The 23,287-nt window shown below is 34.0% G+C and overlaps 1 protein-coding gene across 17 annotated transcripts in view; it reads right to left on the bottom strand.

Moving 5' to 3' along the window:
- Positions 1–23,287, bottom strand: part of MRP (Multidrug-Resistance like Protein 1) — a 117,926-nt gene that overhangs the window by 46,711 nt on the left and 47,928 nt on the right. For 9 of the 17 annotated variants that reach the window (XM_073969955.1, XM_073969957.1, XM_073969958.1 and 6 more), the window contains exons 7-10: positions 21,179–21,263; positions 20,287–21,109; positions 20,066–20,213; positions 14,107–14,314 (exon numbers count right to left, since the gene is read on the bottom strand). In XM_073969955.1, the coding sequence (XP_073826056.1) occupies positions 14,107–14,314; positions 20,066–20,213; positions 20,287–21,109; positions 21,179–21,263 (1,264 nt within the window). Of the gene's footprint in view, positions 1–6,029; positions 6,251–12,208; positions 12,430–13,381; positions 13,603–14,106; positions 14,315–20,065; positions 20,214–20,286; positions 21,110–21,178; positions 21,264–23,287 lie in introns of all 17 variants that reach the window. The other 8 variants (XM_073969952.1, XM_073969962.1, XM_073969966.1 and 5 more) reach the window with 3 other exon arrangements.

Below are 23,287 nucleotides of genomic sequence, written 5' to 3' on the forward strand. Positions count from 1 at the left end.
TAGTCATCCCCACAAAGCAAACCGTAAAATATTTGGGCATGCGATTAGACTCGAAGTTAACAAATTCAAAACAGATTGATTTTGCAACCACAAAAGCTGCGAAAATAACCTCACAGTTGAGTAGACTGATGGCTAATATTGGTGGTCTCCTACCCAGCAGGAGGAAAATTTGTGATCCGGCTCTAACAACTCAAGTCAGGTCGAGTAAATTGCTGTCGGTACAAAGAACAGCTGCGCTAAGGGTTACATCCGCCTACCGCACAGTATCTGCAGGAGCTATACTTGCTGTTGCTGGAATGATCCCCCTCGATCTGCAGGCAATGGAACGCCATAAGATTTTTATTGTCAAACAGCAAAGCGGACCACAAACTGAATACGCGAGAGCTGCTCGAGAAGAAACGTTAGAAATGTGGCAACTACGATGGCAAAACGAAAGGAGTGGTAAATTGACACACAAGCTAATCGCAAACGTACGAAGCTGGTATAACAGAAAACACGGTGAAGTCAACTACGGATATTTCCGGAAGTACCTACATCGTATGGATGATGCGGAACACACTTTCTTTAAGTGTAATCGCTGGAGAGAACAACGTCAACTATTAGATAGGGAGATTGGTAACGTTGCAAATGGAAACATTACAATAAAAATGATGGAAACAGAAAAAAACTGGAAAGCAGTAACAAAATATGTGGAATATGTTCTCCGCACCAAGAAACTAGACTTGGATATGAACCCCTGAAAACAATGATGTTGGTGAGAAACACCACATAGGGGTCCACCTCGAAGTAATGCGCAAGCGGTTCCGAGGTGGAGCGAACCCCCGGGGAGGAAGGAGGTGGGTTTTTAGCCGGTATACTTTTGAGTCCGGCATACGACTACCGTGACTACGTTGCCAGATGCGTAAAGCATTTTCCCATCCCTAACCGCAAAAAATTGTTATTATTACTATTATTATTATATTATCATTATTATTATATATTGCTACCTCACCCCAAGCGAAAATATTGATGAGTTCCAAGAGAAACTAAACTCCATGAAGACATCGCAAGATCACAGTGCCGAGCTTTGATAATTGCTGGTGATTTCAACTCTCGAGCAATTGATTGGGGAATGCCAACAACCGACTCAAGGGGACAGCGCATAGTAGAAATGATCGCACGTCTCGGTATGATAACCATAAACTCGGGGAACACACCAACTTTTAGAGGCCCAGGATGTGAGGGAACTATACCAGACGTCACGTTCGCTTCAGAGACACTGCTTAACAAAGTCGACGATTGGAGAGTCCTTGCAACTTACACAGCTAGAGACCACCAATACATAGCATTCTGCTTTGAAACAGACATAATCTCACATGAGAGACGCACCCCTACAACTACAACTACTCGGAGATGGAATGTTAATAAAATCAACTGCTTACGCATAGGGATACGCAGTGAAATGCTATAATCGGTTTTTCGATCATTCGATTTTTGCGAAAAACTTAAGACTCGATTTTCGGTTAGTCGATTATTTGAGAGTGTTCAAAAAGTCGACTTTCGATTAATCGTTAACCGCCGAAAACCGATTATAATCGAATATAATCGACCATTTTCGTTGATGCGATCCGTGATGGTTATATGTTTAAAAAAGTACCGCCGACTACGCGGTTTTAGCACACCCAATAGTCAACTACGAGTAATAGTCGACGATTAATAGTCGACTACGAATAATAATAAACTACGACTAATGGTTGACTACGAATAATAGTTGACTCCGTCTTCCGAAAGTCGATTAAGAATAATCGATTATCCGGTTTTCGCAGATTCAATAGTCGACTACGACTTTTAGAAATTTTAAGGCTAATAACCGATTAATCGATTAACCGAAATCGCTTTTACGTATCCCTACTTACGCAATTATACAGATTAGCGGGAGAATGCTTATCCACAGATGATGTTACGCAAACAGAAAACCAGGTGATGTCGATGATCACAACCTGCTGCCATAAAGCGATGCCAAAGTCAAAGGTCGGCGCAAAGCACAAAGAAGTATATTGGTGGAATACGTCCATAGATGAGTCTGGAAGAAATTGCATCAAAACTCGCCGAAAATATGCAAAAAGAAGAGGTGAAGCCGAAGCCGAACACAGAGAATACAAAGATGCAAAAAAGAATTTAGAGAAGTGCATTGATAAAAGCAAAAGAAATAAGTGGGAAGAACTGCGAAGGGACATCAATAATAACCCATGGGTTCTCGGATACAAGATCGTCATGCAAAAGCTTCGGGGGAGAAGCTCGGTTGACACGATGGACGATGAAATAATGCAAAACATCGTAACAGCATTATTCCCAACACATGATGACCGATGTGAGGAAACGGATACAGAGCCTCCGATAAATATACCATTTTTCACCGCTGAAGAATTAAAATCTGCCGCCCGTACACTTAAAAACAAAAAGGCTCCTGGTCCAGATGGAATACCAGCAGCGCTTCACCGACCAAACGTACTCTTAAGGAAGTACAATAAGTGCATAAGCGAGGGTATCTTTCCACATATATGGAAAACGCAGAAGCTGGTCTTGATTAACAAGGGTAAGGATGACCAAACATCGCCGTCATCATACAGGCCACTTTGCATGCTGAACACCGCCGGAAAAATGTTCGAGAGGCTACTGAAACCTAGACTACACGAAGCAATTAGCGCCGCAAGAGGACTCTCCGAAAGACAATATGGTTTCAGACCAGAAAAATCAACAATTGGAGCACTAAGTGAAGTTGTAAGTACTGTTGAATCAACACACCAAGTTAATCACTACTCCAGACCAATTATCTTGCTGGCAACGCTGGACATCAAGATTGCTTTGAATAGCTTAAGATGGGCCGATGTTCTCGATGCTTTGGACAAAATCTTCAACATGTCAAAGTACTTATGAAGAGTAATAGGCGACTACCTCAAAAATTGTATATTGATATACGACACAAACCAAGGCAAAAAGATGAAAATCACCTCAGGAGCGGCACAAGGATTAATACTGGGACCATATGTGCGGAACGCCACGTACGACGAAATCCTAAAAATAGAGATGCCACAAAACACCATCTTGGTGGGTTATGCCGATGATATTGCAGCAGTTATCAAAGCAAGAAGCACCGACGAAGCAAAACGGAAACTTCGACAAACTATGATCCGTGCAATGAGTTGGCTGGACAATCATGGTCTACAACTGGCGATGCAAAAAACCGAAATCATATTGCTCTACAGGATACATATGCATACAGAAGTCGATATGCGTATTGGTGACTTAATAATTCCCACCAAGCCCTTCCTCAAATACTTAGGAATGAGGTTAGACACAAAGCTTACTTACGCCAAACGGATTGAGCATTCAACAACAAAGGCGGCAAAGATAACAGCTCAAATGAGTAGGTTGATGGCAAACACTGGTGGTCCCCTACCGAGCAAAAGGAAACTGCTCATGGAGGTGATAAACAGCAGACTCCTTTATGGATGTGAAATCTGGGCACCGACGCTGGAAAAGCAGTCGCGTGACATTAGCATACCGCACCGTATCAGCAGAAGCCATCCTGGTAATAGCTGGCATGATTCCCATCGATTTGCAGGCAATGAAGCGACGAAAGGCTTATATCCCAAAATTAGAAAATGTAGCCCAATGGATATATAGCAACTCCGGTGGACGAACGGAACGAAAGGAAGATGGACACACAAGGTGAGCCCTGATCTCCAAATATGGTCTAACAGAAAACACGGCGAGGTAAATTACTACATAACGCAGATGCTTTCGGGACACGGTTACTTCCGAAAGTACCTGTACCGCATGGGGAAAAGCAGTAAACCGTACTGCATCTACGAAGAGGAAGAAGTGTTTGACGACGCTGAACACACTTTTCTGAAGTGTGAAAGGTGGGCCTCCAGACGAGCACTACTGGAAGTAGAGGTTGGAGAACTGAGTTGTGGCAATATTGTTATCAAAATGCTGCAAGATGAAAGAAGCTGGGAAACTATAAAGGTCTTTGCAGAAAATGTTCTGTGAGAAAAGAAGAAAGATCTTGATGGACGTACTCAATGAGGAAGCGCGGGGCCTGGACTCAGGTAAAAACAAGATGAAATGGTGCACCGGTTCCAAAATGGTGGTAATCCCCGGGGTGAAAGGAGGTGGGTTTTTAGCCGGTATAAGACTCAAGTCCGGCATACGACGATTGTGACGACATCGCCAGATGCGTAAAGCATTTTCCCATCTCGACCCGCAAAAAAAATTATTATTATTTTCAAGATGACTTTATAAAGTAATTTTTTGACAAGACACTTCTTTCAGAAGAAGACGATTTAGGAAGGCGTAATAGAGGATTTCATCTAGAAGGAGGGCTTTTAGAGTACTTCTATCAGAAGAAGGCCTTATAAAGCAATTAGTTATGAAGACGGTCATATAAGGTAATTATTTTAAAGGAGTGTCCTAAATAGCATTTATTTTAGAAGAAGGTCCCTAAGAGGACTTCTAATTAAATAACTTATACATGGTTCCGTATAGAAGAAGATCTTATACAGGACTTATTTTACAAGAAGGGAGGACTTCCTTGAAAAGAAAGTCCTATTAGAGGTACAAGAAGGAAGAAGAAAGTCAAATAGAATACTTCCGAAAGAAGAAGGCTTGTAGCAGAACGCATAACAGAGGACTTCTTTTCGTCGAATACCTTAAGGAAGGACTTATTTTAGCAAGAGGATGATGTGAGGATTTTTTTTCAAAATAAATGCCTTATGGACGAGGTGGTTTTAAAATGAAGTAAAATTTTATGAACACTGGTAGACTGGTAGGTAATATTAAAAAAGTTAAACAGTTTTTTATCTAAATATAATTATTAGAAGGGAACTATGGATAAAATGGGATAGGAGTATTAGGTTGGGATATTATATGTGTAGGATGTGGTTTGATTTGGTTATAGGATGGTTTCCTTATCCATGTATGTATGCTGCAATATTTATCGAAATATTATATTATGGGCATATCGGCTCGCATGGGTGGATTAATTTCAGCCGTCGATGATTTGAAGTATTGGACGCTGCTGTTGCTATATGTAGTGGTAGTAGTAGTATTGATGTGAAGCAGTTACTGGAAAAAAATCTACTAAATTAAGGTGGAAAGAAGTAGTAATGACCCCCCAATTTTAAGAAAGTATGCCAAATTGCCAAAAGAAGTAAAGAAAGTCAAATAGTTTTAAGAAAAATCAAGTGATGATAAATATAAGAAAATATTAATACTAAATAAATGTTGTATAATAAATATGTATATAATAAATAATGATAATGATAGCGTTCGAAAATATGAATGCAAGAAGAAGAAGAAGAACTTTTAATTTGCAACAAATTTTAAAAACTAATATTTTCCAAAAGAAAAAGAGTACAACGATTTATTATATAATTAATCTATGCAACAAAGTTTGAATATAGAGACAAAAATACGAAAAAGACCTTATTTAAGAGTTATTGTCCAGCGAAAAAAAAATCATTACAAATCTCCTTACTAACCCATTATTTTAACAATGACATGCCATCAGAAATAAGTTGTTATTTGTTGGCCATTAAAAGTCAACGAAAAAGTACTTAGGTATGTAGTTACGATCTTTAGTAGCCAACGATTATTTTGTCAACTTATTTCTGCTAACATGACCTTGTTCAAATAATGAGTTAGTAAGGAGATTTGTAATGAGTTTTTTTGCTGGATGGTATAATTCATTGCAAAGTTCAATTATCTTTTTTGAACAAAATTTGTTGCATAGATTTATTGAAGTTGAATTATTTACCTACAAAGATAAGGTCAAACTTCAAGGAAAATAATACAAGGAGACGGTTTCTCAATGTCGAAGAAAATCGCTACTTTTTAGTTAGAGAGACCGAAATTGCATTACCGGGTTCGATCGCACTCTCGAGTTTAAAAATTTGACTATGGTTTGTTCCTTCGACATTGAGAAACGGGGATCTGTTTCTTTTTAAAACTAAACAACATATTTTTTTTTTTTGTTTTTAAATTACCGAAAAAAACGTATTTAAAAACGATTGAAAACTCAATGGCAATACTGTATCGCATGTATCAATGTCTTTGGCAAAGCGACTTATAATACGGCCCACCGGCGTTGTATCGAACAGCTCCATTGGCCATTTGAAAACTCTTAACAATAAAACATGAAAGACACTCATTGAACTATGCAAACAGCCGATTGCCAATGCCAGGCCAGATAAATAACGTGCTACAACTGGAGAGAGTTTAGGAAGAAAATAGAGAGAGATTTGGGTAATTAAGATAAACAAAAAAGTACTTTTAGAAAAAAGGGGGAAATAGTTTCTTTATATAGTCTTACGAGAGGGGGGAAGTATACCTTATTTTTATAATTTTTCTTAAAAAAATGTTTCACTATACGAACAAAAATACTTTGTTTTGAGATAGATATTACAGATTTTTAAGATATCTTTCTCTTTTAGCGAAATTTTCTATTCGACGCAGTGAAACGAATTGCCAAAAAACACAGTTAATCAGCCAAACAAATTAAATTAGCAAAGAAAACAACGAAAAAAAAACATTTTCATGGCAAATTGATACATGCAAATTTTGAATTATAAAAAAAATTTACAACATTTTGAATTCCAAAACTACAAATAATTGAAAACCAGAGTTAGTATTAAAAACAAAACGAGAAAAATTTCCGGCTTACTAACAAAACGCTTTTTCAAATACCATCTTAGAGCATACAGATATGCGTTTCGTATACTTATTGCAAAGGGAATGCACAAACAAACTATTTACAGATAGGGTACACAAAACTAGCCTAGAGGGGGGGTTATTGGGGAATTGGGGTACAAGTAGTTGTTTACAAAATTACATCTAAATGCATACGAGTGTTTGTGGTATTCAAATTCAGACCATGTTTATATTATAGCCTTTTGCAGGGTTATTTGACGTATACGCAAAGGAATTGACATTTGAAACCCAGTGGGTTTGTTAAATCCGGTTATATATAAACGTACTATAAAAACCCATGGTAGAACAATATAAGGTAACAGAAATACTCATGTTACTGTAATGTTAGTGTCAAATTCCGTCCGACATTTTATATATTTATTGTTCTACCATATTAAAAACCATAAAAATCATACATAGAGAGAAGTTCCTTAAGTAGAAAACCTATAGAAGTGCCCACAGTCTATACAGTCGGATAATAAACCCAGCTGATTGTTGTTTGTTGTCAAAAACTTTATTGTGATTTAAAATACAAAGAAACTTAAATCACGATAACGAAAAATCTATTATGTTTGTTGTCAAAAGTTGTTAACAGAACTCTGAATCAAAGACATAAAGTAATAAAGACCTGACAAAATGCATGCAACAAAAAAATGTTTACGAAACTATGTATAGAAACATTACCCTTAACAGGTTGCAGTTAATTCAAAATCGCAACCAAGGAGGAACATTTCATGTAATGGTATCAGAAACGAAATTTATATATTCAAGGATCTATTCAAGAATAATTCCATGTCAATTGGATCGGTAAATTCGGTTAAATACGTAAAAATTTATAAAAGAAAAAAATGTTATATCACCATATCGTAACATAACATTATGTTAAATTCAAAAGCCATTCACTGAAGAATGATAGCAAAAGAAATGTCTTATCTTGTTGTATTTATGTCTTTGTCTGAATGGCCGACCTTCTGTAGGCCTTGGAAGTTGCCTTTCTTTGAGAAAGGGTTTATAGAAGCCTCATTTTTATTCAGAAAGGGTCTATAGAAGCCACTCTTTCCTTCAGGAAGGTTCTATAAAAGCACACTCTCTTTCAGAACCTTTCAGAAAGGTTCAGTAGAAGCTCTCTTTGTTTCTATAGAAGGGCTTCTTTAAGAAGAGGGCATAATAGAGCATTTTTTAGAAAGACATTTCTATTAGTGCACGTCTTTTAGAAAAATACGTTATTAAAGGAGTTATTTTCAGAATGGGTATTTCAGAATGGATCTATAAAAGGACCCATTTTTCAGAAAGGATCTATAAAAGACCCTTTCATTCAAAAAGGGTCTACAGAAGGACATTTTCTCTCAGTAAGGGTCTATAGAAGGACCCTTCCCTCCAGATAGGTTCTACAGAAGGACCTCTTCTCTCAGAAAGAAATGGAAGTTCCCTATAGGAGGACCCCTTCTTTTTGAAAGCGTCTATAGGTGGACAACTCCTTTCAGAAAAGGACTAGATAAGGACCCTTTCCCTCTATAGATCCTTTCTATCAGAAAGAAGAAGAACCCTTTCTATCACAAAGGGTCTATTGAAGGATCCTTTCTTTTAGAAAGGGTCTATAAAAGGACTCTTTCTTTCTGAAAGGGTCTATAAAAGGACTCTTTCTTTCTGAAAGGTTCTATAGAGGGACCCTTTATTTCAGAATGGTTCTAAAGAAGGACCCTTTCTTTCTGAAAGGTTCTATAGACAGACGCTTTATTTCAGAATGGGTCTATAGAAGGACCCTTTCTTTCAGAAAGGGTTTATAGAAGGATCCTTGCAGAAAGGGTTAATAGAAGGGCCCTTTCCTTTAGAAAGAGTCTATAGAAAGAGTCTTTCCTTCAGAAAGGGTCTATAGAAGCCACACTTTCTTTCAGAAAGTGTCTATAAAGGGTGCTTTTTTCAGAAAGGGCGCTTTTTATCAGAAAGGGTACTTTTTATCAGAAAGGGTCCTTTTTATCAGAAAGGGTCCTTTTTATCAGAAAGGGTCCTTTTTATCAGAAAGGGTCCTTTTTATCAGAAAGGGTCCTTTTTATCAGAAAGGGTCCTTTTTATCAGAAAGGGTCCATAGAATGACTCTTTTAGAAATGGTCAATAGAAGTTCCCTATGGAAGGACCCCTTCTTTTTGAAAGCGTCTATAGGAGGATAACTTCTTTCAGAAAGGGACTAGAGAAGGACCCTTTCCCTCTATAGACCCTTTCTATCAAAAAGGGTATATAGAAGGACCCTTTCTTTTAGAAAGGGTCTATAAATAAAAGGACTCTTTCTTTCTGAAGGGGTCTATAAAACGACTCTTTCTTTCTGAAAGGTTCTATAGACGGACCTTTTATTTCAGAATGGGTCTATAGAAGGACCTTTTCTTTCTGAAAGTTTCTATAGACGACCCTTTCTTTCAGAAAAAGTCAATAGAACGACTTTTTTCAGAAGGGGTCAATAGACCAATTTTATTTTCAGAAAGGGTCAATAGAAAGACTCTTTCTTTCAGAAAGGGTCAATAGAAAGACTCTTTCTTTCAGAAAGGGTAAATAGAAGCACCCTTTCTTTACGAAAGGGTAAATAGAAGCACCCTTTCTTTACGAAAGGGTAAATAGAAGCACCCTTTCTTTACGAAAGGGTAAATAGAAGCACCCTTTCTTTACGAAAGGGTAAATAGAAGCACCCTTTCTTTACGAAAGGGTCTATAGAAGGATCCTTTCTTTCAGAAAGGGTATATAGAAGCCACACATTCTTTCAGAAAGGGTCTAAAAGGATGCTTTTATCAGAAAGGGTCCATAGAAGGACTCTTTTTTCAAATAGGGTCAATAGAACCACTCTTTCTTTCAGAAAGGGTCAATAGAAGGACTCTTTCTTTCAGAAAGGGTCAATAGAAGCACCCTTTCTTTTCGAAAGGGTCAATAGAAGCCACACATTCTTTCAGAAAGGGTCTAAAAGGGTGCTTTTATCTGAAAGGGTCCATAGAAGGACTCTTTTTTCAAATAGGGTCAATAGAACCACTCTTTCTTTCAGAAAGGGTCAGTAGAAGGACTCTTTCTTTCGGAAAGGGTCAATAGAAGCACCCTTTCTTTCCGAAAGGGTCTATAGAAGAATCCTTTCTTTCAGAAAGGGTCTATAGAAGCCACACTTTCTTTCAGAAAGGATCTATGGAAGCACCCTTCCTTTCAGAAAGGGTCTATAGAAGCATCCTTTCTTTCAGAAAGGGTCTATAGAAGCCACACTTTCTTTCACAAAGGGTCTATAGAAGCACCAATACTTTCACAAAGGGTCTGTTCAAGCATTTCCTAAAATAGGGCTAACAGGAGACTCCTTTAAGAAAAAGGTCTAACAAGGGACCTCTATTAGAAAGGTACCACAAAAGGGACTCAAGAAGACTCTATAGAGAACCATTTTAAACGAGGGTCTTATAGAATACTTCTTTAAAAAGAAGGTATAATAGAGGACTTTTGGAAGAAGGCCGTCTAGAGGAACTACTACAGAGTTTTTTTTTTATGAAGAAGTCCTAATATAATCATCCTTAGAAGAAAGCATTATATAAAAATGCATTATAGAGAACTTTTTTTAAATATACCTAATAGGCGACTTCTTTCAGAATAAGGTCCAATAGATCACTTCTTTTAGAAGAAACCTTTTTTAAAGAAGGCCTAATAGAGTTTTTTAAGATGGACTCTTTTTAGAGGAAGGTCCTATAGAACAAATTTAAAAGTATCAGTCTGCTTTGCCTCCAGAGATATACCCATACCCTCAGCTTATGTGAATTAAAGCTTTCATCTATGGACAAAATTATGTATTTCGGGTGTTTTCAGAATTGTATGGCTCTTTTTGGACGTATGAAATTATGTATCCGGAATAAAGCTCAAAAGTGTTGCGGAAGATATACTCGAAGGAATGGACTGACATAGTCCATTTTGAGAGTCTTTCTTTTCGATAGGCCCTTTGCGTCCACTAGTCATTTCAGTTGATCGCAGTATAATAATTGTTCCACAAACATCCCAGACGGGACAGGGGAGACTTCTCTCATATCAATGAGTGCACCCTGATTCATATTAGCTCAATGATATGGGATCTACTGTTTATCGCCGAGTCCGAACGGCGTGTCTTACGACACCACTTTATAGAAAAGTTTTACATGGCTGAAATACTCAGGAAATGTCGCCAACATTATTGAGGGTTATTTTGCCACCGTTGAAAATTTTGATGTTGTCTGGCCGGGGAATTGTGCAAGGCGGATGTGCATACCATTGCACCACGGTGGCACCCAATCAAAGTATAATTTAGAAAATTTGGACAATTATGTCTCGAAGCATGGACTTGCCCACGAAAAAACATAATATCACTGTAAACACTATCACAAATAGTAGCTTCGGGAAAATTTTCCAAGAAACCTCGAACAGACCTTAAACTTCACCAGAACAAGGAGTGGACCGATTTGGTCCATTTTGAAACTTTAACTACGTTTGGACAAAATAATATGAGATACAAAGTTTGAACCAAATTGATTGCTCTATTCAAGAGATATCGATTCTAGGGGAAATTTAGGAAACATAGGCAAAGTTTGGTTTTTACAGCTTTCGGGCCATTTTCTCAGGAAATATTCCTGAAAAATCTTGTACCGTCGTAATAGGGGCCAGAGAGCAAACTTTGGTAAAAAAAACAATCAAAACTATTCGAGAGAAGGTCTTAAAATTCACTTTTCCCAAATTGTAGGCCATATTCGAACGTGATCTATGTCTGGTGGAAATATTACGATGTGCAAAGTATGGACCAAATCGATCACTGCCTTCCAGAGTTTATGTGCGCTTTATTTTAACAAACAAATTTGTACTTTTGAGAGGGAGGTAACAGATGGAGTGAACCGATATGACCCATCTTTGAACTTGATCTAAATTTGGACAAAATATTACGAGGGTCGAATCGGTTGACGCGTTAGAGAGTTATCGTACACTCCAGCCAGACAGATGGACGGACATTGCTAAATCGATTCCAAATTGTCGGAAACGGATTTCGTCCCAACATATTTGGGATCTACAATCATTATTTCGATGATGTACATATTGGTCGTATGAAAGTGTATATACACCCTTCAGCCTAAAGGCTCTAAAACACGTGAACTCTTACTAAAAATAATCTACGAAGGTTTGAAACTTGAATACCACTGTAACTACTCATATGCACATTAAATGTAAAAAACAATTGGCCAATTTAATACAAATTATTGGTTGCAAATTAAAAAGGACAGAGTATAATTTACAAGGGCCAAGAAAGGAGGCTTAAACCAAATTAGTAAATATGAAAAATGTGGAGTGATGTGACTACTTTGATTATATGTAAAGAATGTAAATATGTACAAAAGCACTCCCCCTATTAATATTAATTAATTTAATATTAGTCTATAAAATGTTCGATATGTATTTAATGTGTATAGTTTATATGTAAAAAATGTTTGTTTTTTTATTTAATTACCGAAAAAGCCTGACTAATGAAAACGCGCCAATTCAATGGTAAAACTATGTCAATGGTATCAATGTCTTTCGCAAAACGATTAACAATTCTACCCAATGGTGTGGTATCGAAGATTTCCATAGGCCAACGCATGACATTATTGATTAGCTCTTGATGTAATATTTTCGAACAAAAGATGCAACCAATGGCCAAGGTTAGCGAAAATAGAAAATGAATTACAACTATAAAAAGAAAGAGAGGGAAAGGTTTTGAAGAAAAAATGAGAACAAAATTGTAGATGTACAAGACGCATTTTTTTCAAAAAATTACACGAAAAATTACTATGAATATACTATTTGCGGGTTAGATATTAGTAGTAGGGCAAAAAGTGTTTTTACGAAAAATAGGTGTAACCGAAATTGTGCAGTTTTTTTGGAACAGCAGGTGTTAGAAGTGTGGAAAATCAAGTGGTCTTATATAAGCATTTTTTAATAGGTCTTTTAATAATATTATACATCTAAACCACTTGATATAGGTTATTTGCATTGCTTTTAAAAGTTTTGTGCCAATTTACAAGTGCATGGTGGTGTTGGGTGTAATGTTGTTAACGTGATTTCATTTGTACCTGAGCGTTTTAGAATTAGTTTCTATTATTTTTAATTAACACCCCAATTCTTTCCCTACATGTTGCTATTGTTATGTGAATATGTCTTATGTGAATATTTCGCAAGGATGTTTAAACTATTAAAGGAAAACTGTATTGGTGTGCAATTAATTTCAAAAATGTTGTTCGATGGATTTTTTTGAAATTTCGAAATTTGTAAAAAATCTATTTTTTTACAAATAAAAAATTGGGATTTTTTAAGAACATGTGAAGAACCTTCTTCTTAAAGAACATGTGATTCTATAAATTATGTAAGGATGTATGACTCATGTGCGGTTTTAAGAATCATGTATGATTCTAGTAACCATGGACGATTCTATGAACCATGAACATTTCTATGAACGACCAACCGGTTTATGAATCATGAACGATTCTATGAATTTCCAAAATTTAATAATGACTAAATAAATTAATTGCACACCTCTATTGAAAAATAATAGTCTAAATGTTTTAATGTAACGATTTGATGGCAATGACAAAATATAATGAAAATAAAAAAATTATAAATAATTAAAGAAGCAAAAATTTACCGCATATGCTTGAGTTATAGCAACACGCATATTCAATGGTAGAATATTATCAACCGTATCCATATCTTTGGAGAAACGATTGACAATTCTACCCAATGGTGTTATATCAAACAATTCCATGGGCCAACGGAAGACGTAGTCTAACATAACGGCGTGTAGTATTTTGGAGCAATAAACACCGCCCAAACCAATAGCAAGTGTTGAAAAGAAACTGGATACAACTACTCAGGCATGTTAGTGCAGCAGCGGGGTGGGGGGAAGTGTTTTTAAGTTGGTGTTTGTATGTGTGTTAATATAATAACAAGCGTGTTTGGTTAAAGTTGTTATTAAATGTGTATGTGGAGTTACATTGTAAAAAGGAAAAAATTGTTAAATAAACAATAAAGTTAGTAATACAAAAAAATTAAATAAATTCAAGACACTTAGAAAAGAAGCCAATACACAATAATATACTGGACTAAGCCGAAAATTTTCAAATTTTAAAATAAATAACAAAGCATGCAATATATACATAATAATAACAAAAAATAATAAAAAAATAAGTAACAAATTAAACGTAAACTGAATAAAAAAACAAGCAGAAAGGAAAACAAAGAACCCATAACAAATAAAACCCTTAACCCAACATTTATGAGACGAATTTCACGAGATTTTCTTTTTTTGTTCGAAAGACAAACTTTAAAAATTAAAGCCTTCACCATAATTGGAGAACCAAATGGACTTACCTTGACCAAAACCGAAGGCACCATAAACACCCAAATACATATCACGCAGTGATGTATCGGTTGCCACATCCTTGTCATTGGACCATTTTGTCAACCACAGATTTGAACCAATTTGGAAAGCTTGGAATACGAAATTCAATATCAATGTGGCCATGGATAGGAAAATGCCAACACTCTTGATGTAATGTTTGTAGACAGCGAATTCGACCTGGAGTAGAAGAAAAGATCTTCATTATTGGATATTCATTGTTTTCTAAACTTGATTTTTAATAAATATTTTTGAGGCACAATCGTGGATTTAAACATTTTTCTAACAAAAATTGTGAATTTTTAAAGAGTATTTAAAAAATCTTGGATTTGCACAAAACATATTTTTCAACAAAAATCGTGGATTTATAATAAAAAATATTTTAACAAATCAAAAAGAATATTTAAAAAAAATCGTGGATATTTAAAGAATATTTTTGAGATCTAAATAGTGGATTTTTTTTACAAATATTTTAGATTCTTTAACAAATATTTTAGATTCTTTAAAAAATATTTCATATATAAATCGTAGATTTCTTAAAAATATTTTTGGGTTCTTAAAATATTTTTTATTTTTTTTTTAATTAAAAAATATTTTTGATTTTTAAATTTTTTTTTGAGATTTTGAGGGTTATTCCGAAAGAAAACTCCACGTTTTGTCTTTCCACCGTGTCAACATAAGGGAGAAAGTGAATATTTTTAAAATAATATAATTTTTATTTTTTTTAATTAAAAAATATTTTTGATTTTTAAATTTATTTTGAGATTTTGGGGGTTATTCTGAACGAAAACTCCACGTTTTGTCTTTCGACCATATCAACTTAAGGGAGAAAGTGAAAAAACTCACGGGAATTTTCGTTCAAAATAACCCCAATAAATTGTGGATTTTTTAAAAATATTTTTGATTCTTCAACAAATATTTTTGATTTTTTAAATTTTTTTTTTATATTGTTTGAGTGGAGTATTCCCCCATTGGCTCAACTTCATTTATTACCCTCTATTACAGAGAGTAATGTTTTTCAAAACGAACTGACAGTGTTGCAAAATTTTACTGATCGCTACCAATATCATGATTTCATCCCGGCGAAGGGAATTATCAATTGGCTTCTCAGTTTTTGAAATGATGCCTTTTTAGCGAAAAACCGAACTCTTTAAGTGTCTGGTATTCTCATATGAATGAGAATCACACTCACTTTTCGGCTTTTCCAAAGAAACACCAAAATCAAAATCAAAACAAAATTCCAATAACAACCTCACAGGCAACTGTGTTGGTGTTCTTTTCAACTCACAGAATTCGAAGAATTCTTAGTTGATACGTGCTGACATGTTGCAAAATATTTTGATTTTGGTGTTTCTTTGGAAAAGCCGAAAAGTGAGTGTGATTCTCATTCATATGAGAATACTAGACACTTAAAGAGTTCGGTTTTTCGCTAAAAAAGGCATCATTTTAAAAACCAATTGATAATTCCCTTCGCCGGGATGAAATCATGATATTGGTAGCGATCAGTAAAATTTTGCAACACTGTCAGTTCGTTTTGAAAAACATTACTCTCTGTAATAGAGGGTAATAAATGAAGTTGAGCCAATGGGGGAATACTCCACTCAAACAATCGAAAATGAGATTGAACTTCAACAATAAACAAAACAAACATTTTTTTTATATTTATAAATCGTGGATTTTAAAAAAAATTTTTGATTCTTAAACAAATATTTTTGCTTTTTTAAAAAAATTGTTTATAATTATAAATCGTGGATTTTAAAAAATATTTTTGATTCTTAAAAAATATTTTTGAATTTTAAAAAATATTTTCCATTTAAAAAAAAAATATTTTTTATTCTCTAAAAAAATATTTATTGGGGTTATTCTGAACGGAAACTCCAAGTTTTGTCTTTCCACCGTATCAACATAAGGGAGAACGTGAAAAAACTCACGGGAAATTTTCGTTCAAAATAACCCCAATAAATTGTGGATTTTTTAAAAATATTTTTGATTCTTCAACAAATATTTTTGATTTTTTAAATTTTTTTTTTATATTTATAAATCGTGGATTTAAAAAAAAAATTGATTCTTAAACAAATATTTTTGCTTTTTTAAAAAAATTGTTTATAATTATAAATCGTGGATTTTAAAAAATATTTTTGATTCTTAAAAAATATTTTTGAATTTTAAAAAATATTTTCCATTTAAAAAAATATTTTTTATTCTCTAAAAAAATATTTATTGGGGTTATTCTGAACGGAAACTCCAAGTTTTGTCTTTCCACCGTATCAACTTAAGGGAGAAACTGAAAATACTCACGGGGAATTTTCGTTCAAAATAACCCCAATAAATCGTGGTTTTTTTAAATTATTTTGATTCTTTAACAAATATACCTGATTTTTTAAAAAAATTTTTTATATTTATATAAATCGTGGACTTTAAAAAATATTTTTGATTCCTAAAAAATCTTTTTGAATTTTAAAAAATATTTTCGATATTTTAAAAAATATTTTTTATTCTCTAAAAAAATATTTTTGATTTTTAAAAAATATTTTTGATTTTTTCAACATACTTTTTTTAAAAAAATATATTTGAAATATAAAACGTAGTTTTTTTAAAAAAATAGTTTTGAAAAATAGAACGTGGATTTTTAAAGAAATATTTTTGAAAAATAAAACCTATATTTTTTCAAATAATTTTTTGAAAAACAATTTGTGGATTTTTTTAAAGAATTTTTGAGATATAAATCGTAATTTTTTAACGATTTTTTTAGATATAAATCACGAATTTTTAAAAGAATATTTTTGAAAAATTTTAAATACATTAAAAAATAATTTTTAGAAAATCAAACGTGGATTTTTAAAAATAAAACGTGAAATTTTTAAAATATTTATGAAAAATAAAACGTGGATTTTTTAAAAAATATTTTTGAAAAATAAAACGTTGATTAAAAAAATATCTTTGAAAAATAATACGTGAATTTTAAAAAAATGTTGAAAAATAAAACTTGTATTTAAACAAAAAATATAAAAAATAAAACGTGGGTTTAAAAAAATATTTTTGACAAATAAAACGTGATTTAAAACATTATTTTTGAAAAAAAAGGTGTATGTAAACCAAAAATAAAACGTGGATTTAAAAAAATATTTTTGTATTTAAACCAAAAATATAACGCGAATTTTTAAACAAATATTTCTGAAAAAATTGAATTTAAAAATAATATGTTGGAAAAAAGTAGAATTTGTAAAAAGTGGAATTTTTATTATTATTATTTGATTGCTTGAGTGGAGTATTCCCCCATTGGCTCAACTTCATTTATTACCCTCTATTACAGAGAGTAATGTTTTTCAAAACGAACTGACAGTGTTGCAAAATTTTACTGATCGCTACCAATATCATGATTTCATCCCGGCGAAGGGAGTTATCAATTGGCTTCTCAGTTTTTGAAATGATGCCTTTTTAGCGAAAACCCGAACTCGTATTCCCATATGAATGAGAATCACACTCGCTTTTCGGCTTTTCCAAAGAAACACCAACATCAAAATATTCTGCAACATGTCAGCACGTATCAACTAAGAATTCATCGAATTCTGTGAGTTGAAAAGAACATCACCACAGTTGCCTGTGAGGTTGTTATTGGAATTTTGTTTTTAACAAATTTCCCTTTGCGCGTGCCTCCGCTGTTTTTTGTTTGTTTTGTTTATTGTTGAAGATTCAATCTCATTTGATTGCTTGAGTGGAGTATTCCCCCATTGGCTCAACTTCATTTATTACCCTCTATTACAGAGAGTAATGTTTTTCAAAACGAACTGACAGTGTTGCAAAAAGGCATCATTTCAAAAACTGAGAAGCCAATTGATAATTCCCTTCGCCGGGATGAAATCATGATATTGGTAGCGATCAGTAAAATTTTGCAACACTGTCAGTTCGTTTTGAAAAACATTACTCTCTGTAATAGAGGGTAATAAATGAAGTTGAGCCAATGGGGGAATACTCCACTCAAGCAATCAAATGAGATTGAATCTTCAACAATAAACAAAACAAACATTATTATTATTATTTTTTTTTTTTTTTTTTTTTTTTTTGAGAAATGAAACGTGTATTCAAAAAAAATTGAAAAACAAAACGTAGGTTTAAAAAATTTAAAAAAAAAAACGGAATTAAAAAAATATTTTTGAGAACTAAAACGTGGGTTTAAAAAAATATTGTTGAAAAATACAAGGTGGACTTAAAAAAATGTTTTTGAAAAATGAAACGTGGATATAAAAAAATGAAAAATAAAACGTGAATTTAAACAAAAAAAAAAAATAAAGCGTGGATTTATGGATTTTTAAAGAAATAATTTTGAAAAAAGTGGAATTAAAAAAAAAATATTTTTGAAAAATTAAATTTTTAAAAAGTGGAACTTTTTTATTATTATTATTATTATTTTTTTTTTTTTTTTTTTTGAGAAATGAAACGTGGAGTCAAAAAAGATTTTTTTTTTTTTTTTGAAAAACAAAACGTGGGTTTAAAATATATTTTTGAAAAATAAAACGTAAATTAAGAAAAAATATTTTTGAGAACTAAAATGTGGGTTTAAAAAAACATTGTTGAACAAGTAAGAAAGTATCAGTCGGCTTTGTCGACAGAGATATACCCTCAGCCTGTGTATATTAAAAAAATGTTTCCCAAAATACGTTTAAAAATTTTGCGCGTTTGAAACGACAAAAATGTTGAATAGGATTAAAGATCAAAAGTTTTGCGGAGGAGATACTAAAAGGAATGTATCGACATTGACCGTTATGGAAGTGGATCTCCAGCCACAACATATGGTGCCATAGCGGGTTTTTACATTCCTCGGGCTGTTTGCTCAAGAAGTATGGACTTGCCCCTAAAAAAACTTTTATCATCGTAATTGAGGCAGCGAATGCAAGTTGCTTCAACAAAAATCAAAGTGATTCGATATCAGGTCTTAAAGTGAACTTATCCGAAATTTTGTGTGGGAGTTACCGGATGGAGTGGACGAATATACCATATTTGAACCTGATCTATATCTATTAGATATATTAGGATGTGTAAAGTATGGACCAATTCGGCCACTCCCTTCAAGAGTTACCGTATGAACAAAATTTCCGAACATTTTTGAACTTTTGTGGGGGAGGTACCTGAAGGTGTGGACCGATATGGCTTATCTTCAAATTTAAACTATGTTTGGACAAAATATTACGAAGGCCATATTTTGGACCGAATCGGCAGACCTGTTCGAGAGTTATTTTGCCCTCCAACCTCCTCACACGGTTTCATAGGGGTTTTTTGCAACTTTCAGGCTATTTTCTCAGGAAGTATGGACTTGCCCCTGATGAAACTTATACCGTCGTATGGAGGGCAGTGAATACAAGTTGCTAAAGCAAAAATCAAAGCGATTCGAGAGATGTTCCTAAACTGAACTTTTCCAAAATTTTGTGTGGGAGGTACCCGACGGAGTGGACCGATTGAGTCCATATTAAAACCTGATCTAAGTCTGGTACACGCTCCACAATGGGCAAAGTATGGACCAAATCGGTTACACCCTTCAAGAGTTATCGTGCGTACAAATTTTCCGAACATTTTCGAAATGTTGTGTGGGAGGTACCAGAAGGAGTGGACCGATTAGCCCATCTTCGAACTTAAACTAAGTTTGGGCAAAATATTACGATATTCATTCCTTCGAGAGTTATCGTGCACTCCAGCCAGCCAGACAGACAGACGAACGGACATTCCTCAATCGACTCCAAATTGTCTGAAACACATTTCGTCCAAACATACTTGGGGCCTAAAACCATTATTTCGATGAGGCACATTTTGCCCATAAAAACGTGGCATTTTTAAAGAACATTTTTAACAAAAATCGTGGATTTAAAAAAATCATGGATTTTAAACGAATACGTTTAATATATACAGATTGTGAATTTTATAAAGTACAATACTTACACCACCAGTTTGAGATTTTTCAACTTCTATAAGTTTGCCTTGTTCTTCCAAATCTTTCTTGGATGCCACAGTTGTAACTGATGTCTGGGAATTCATGCGTTTACGGCGTCTAATACTGCTGGTGCCACTTTCAAAGGAGCGAACCGAACTAAAAACAAAACATAAAAATACACAATCAAAACCAAACATCCCCCCTAACAGTTTCCAAATTTTGTACTTACACAGAATCCGATAAACTTTCCTGTTTCGCCAATGTGATAACTTTTTTGAATTGATCTTTCAATTCATCCGATTGTAGTGTTCCCTCCAATTGCTGCTTAATCACATCCAAATCTTCAACTTCTTCGCCACCTTCTTGTAAATGTTGCATTAAGAAATCGGAGAAATCACCCTTCTTGTTAAGCAATTCCTGGTAGGTACCATTTTCACTGATTTCACCCAATTTCATAACATAAATGTTATCAGTTTGTGGCAAGAACGTAATACCGTGTGTAACCAAAACTCTGGTCTTTTTCGCCAACAAACCTTTGGGACCAATGACTTGTTCGAAAATGTGTTTGCCTACATGTGAATCGACAGCACTCAAAGGATCATCCAAGAAATATAAATCGGCATCACTGTAAACAGCACGTGCCATTGAGATACGTTGCTTTTGACCACCGGACAAGTTGATACCCTTTTCACCAATTTCTGTTTGATCACCAGCCGACAACATTTCAATATCGGGACGTAAGGCACAGGCATCAATAACCTTGTTATAACGTTTACGATCGTATGGCTTGCCAAAGAGAATATTTTCACGTAATGTTGAATTTTGAATCCACGCCTGTTGCGGGACATAGGCAATGGAGCCAACTGTATTTACCGTACCCGAAATCTTTTCCATTTCACCGAGGTAAGCTTGTACAACGGATGATTTGCCCGAACCAACAGTACCAACAATGGCACAGAGGGTATTCTTCTTGACATGCATGTTAATGTTTTTCAGGGTAATTTCACCGTCGCCCCATGAGAAGACACCATTTTCAATGGACAAGGGATGAGCTGTAATGAGGAAAATCATTAGAAAATTTCTAGTAAATAATGGGGTTTTCTATCTATGTATATACTCACGTTTCTTGGGATCATGTTGTACATTATTGGGATCCAATTCTTCGCTGTTCATGAATTTATTGATACGCTTGACTGAGACTTGAGTCTAATCGTGGTTTAAGGAAATCAAGAACATCAGAATTAGTCATATTGAAAGAAATAAAGGACACAGAAACATGCAACATTCAAGCAATATTTAATAGCAAATATTAAATCCATAACCGCGTTTTAAAAATACTGAGGAACAGAAACTAATGACCTGTTTCTCTAAGACGATTCCATACCAAATTCGTTTGAATAACTATCAAACTCAAGTTATTTAAAAAAATGTTTCTAATTGAAAAAAATAATGAAATATTAAAAAAACAAAAGTTTGGTGGTAATTCGAACGAATTTGGTTTCGAATGGTCTTAGGGAAATAGGCCATTTATTTTGTTATAGGACTATTAAAAATCTATAAAAAGCACGATTAGTTAAAAAGCTTTATAAGTTGGAATATTTTAGGTATGGGTTGGTGTTGGGGATTTAAAGGGTTAGGGGTTTTATGTAGGGTTGTTGTTTTTAGGATGTGGATGTTGGTAAAAGGAAATTTAAGGCAGTCTAATAATGTAGAAGAAAAAGAGTGAATTCAAAGAAAATGTTTTTGGAAATTATTTTTTAAATGTTTGGAATGTGAGTCCAAAATATGTCGCAGTTTTTTTGGATTAAGAAAATTGTGATGAGTTGAAATGGTTTTCAATCTAAAAATTTACCAATTTCTTTTGTATAATGTAGAGTGGGATTCCAGAAAACCATTGTTTAAAATATCCTTTGCCTAAAGTGGAATGATAATGAAGTCCAAAAGTTATTTATGGGAAGTTCCTGGTCAATGTTTTTTCTTAAAATTATATCGAAGAACATAGCGAATTGTGGCACATTTTATCTGTGGAAAAACATGTTTTTTGTTAAGTTTTCCTAACCTAAATCTGCTGATATTGTGATAAAGATGTACAAATATTCCTAATCCGTGGGGGTACTGAGACTAGGTATGTCAAACCCAAGATTACTCCTGAGAACACTGAGAACATTAAGGGAAAGGTTTAAACTACAATCTTGAAAATGTCCAAAAAAATTCCTTTTGGTGGGTAACCTTGTGATAAGGTTGGCTTTTAGAATGGCATGGATATTGCAAAACATTTTTGCCATCTATATTTCAAATTTGACATTATTAGTAATTCAAAAAATTCCACTTGCAGTTTGGGAATTCCAAATAAATTTCGAATTATTTCATTTGTAATTTGAGAATTCCTTTTGAAATTCGAATTATTTCATTTATAATTTGAATTTTTCATTTGTAATTCGAATTATTCCATTCGAAATTCGATTTTTTCTATTTGAAAAAAAAAAAAAATGAAAAAATTCAAATTATAAATGAAATAATTCGAATTTCAAATGGAATTCTCAAGTTACAAATGAAATAATTCGAAATTAATTGGAATTCTCAAATTACAAGTGAAATGTTTTGAATTACAACTGAAATTATTCGAATTACATATGAAAATAGTGTAGTTGATTGATAAGGCTCAAGTAATTAGCATACTTTTAGGCGGAATATTTATGTAGCAATAAATATTGGAGTACTGGGGGTTTCAGCTAACTAAACGGCGTTTATCCATTGTATCAGTGAAACAGGTTGTATGTTTGATTTTCTGCATAATCTGGATCTGAGTCTATCTCCAGTTCTAGGAATGAGTCTATCTCCAGTTCTAGGAATGTGGCTGCTTCGATGGATGGTAACCAAAAAGCTAGTGAATTTAGTTGAGTAGGTTTGGCATGGCAGTTGAAAAGGTGAGGGCCTGTATCGCATGCAGGGCAGATGTTTTGCACCGCGCCATTAATCCTTGCCCTATAGGTAGTTAGACGGCTGCATTTTGCCGAGCATAGTTGAGCCAAACCTACTCTGCGATAGATGGGAGATGTTCACCGCATTCACACAATAATTGTTTATGACACCTCCGACTGCATCCGTGTGAATGCTATTTAAACCTACTTGATAGGCTTGTTGATCTAGGGGTTCTCTTTTGTAACGCTGGAGCTCTCTTCCTATATCATGAAGATTCCTTCTGACATGCCTGTGTTGAGGAGGTACTA

The sequence above is a fragment of the Musca autumnalis genome, unplaced genomic scaffold (assembly GCF_047663935.1).
Source record: "Musca autumnalis isolate F117 unplaced genomic scaffold, ASM4766393v1 scaffold_2, whole genome shotgun sequence".
NCBI lineage: Eukaryota > Metazoa > Arthropoda > Insecta > Diptera > Muscidae > Musca > Musca autumnalis.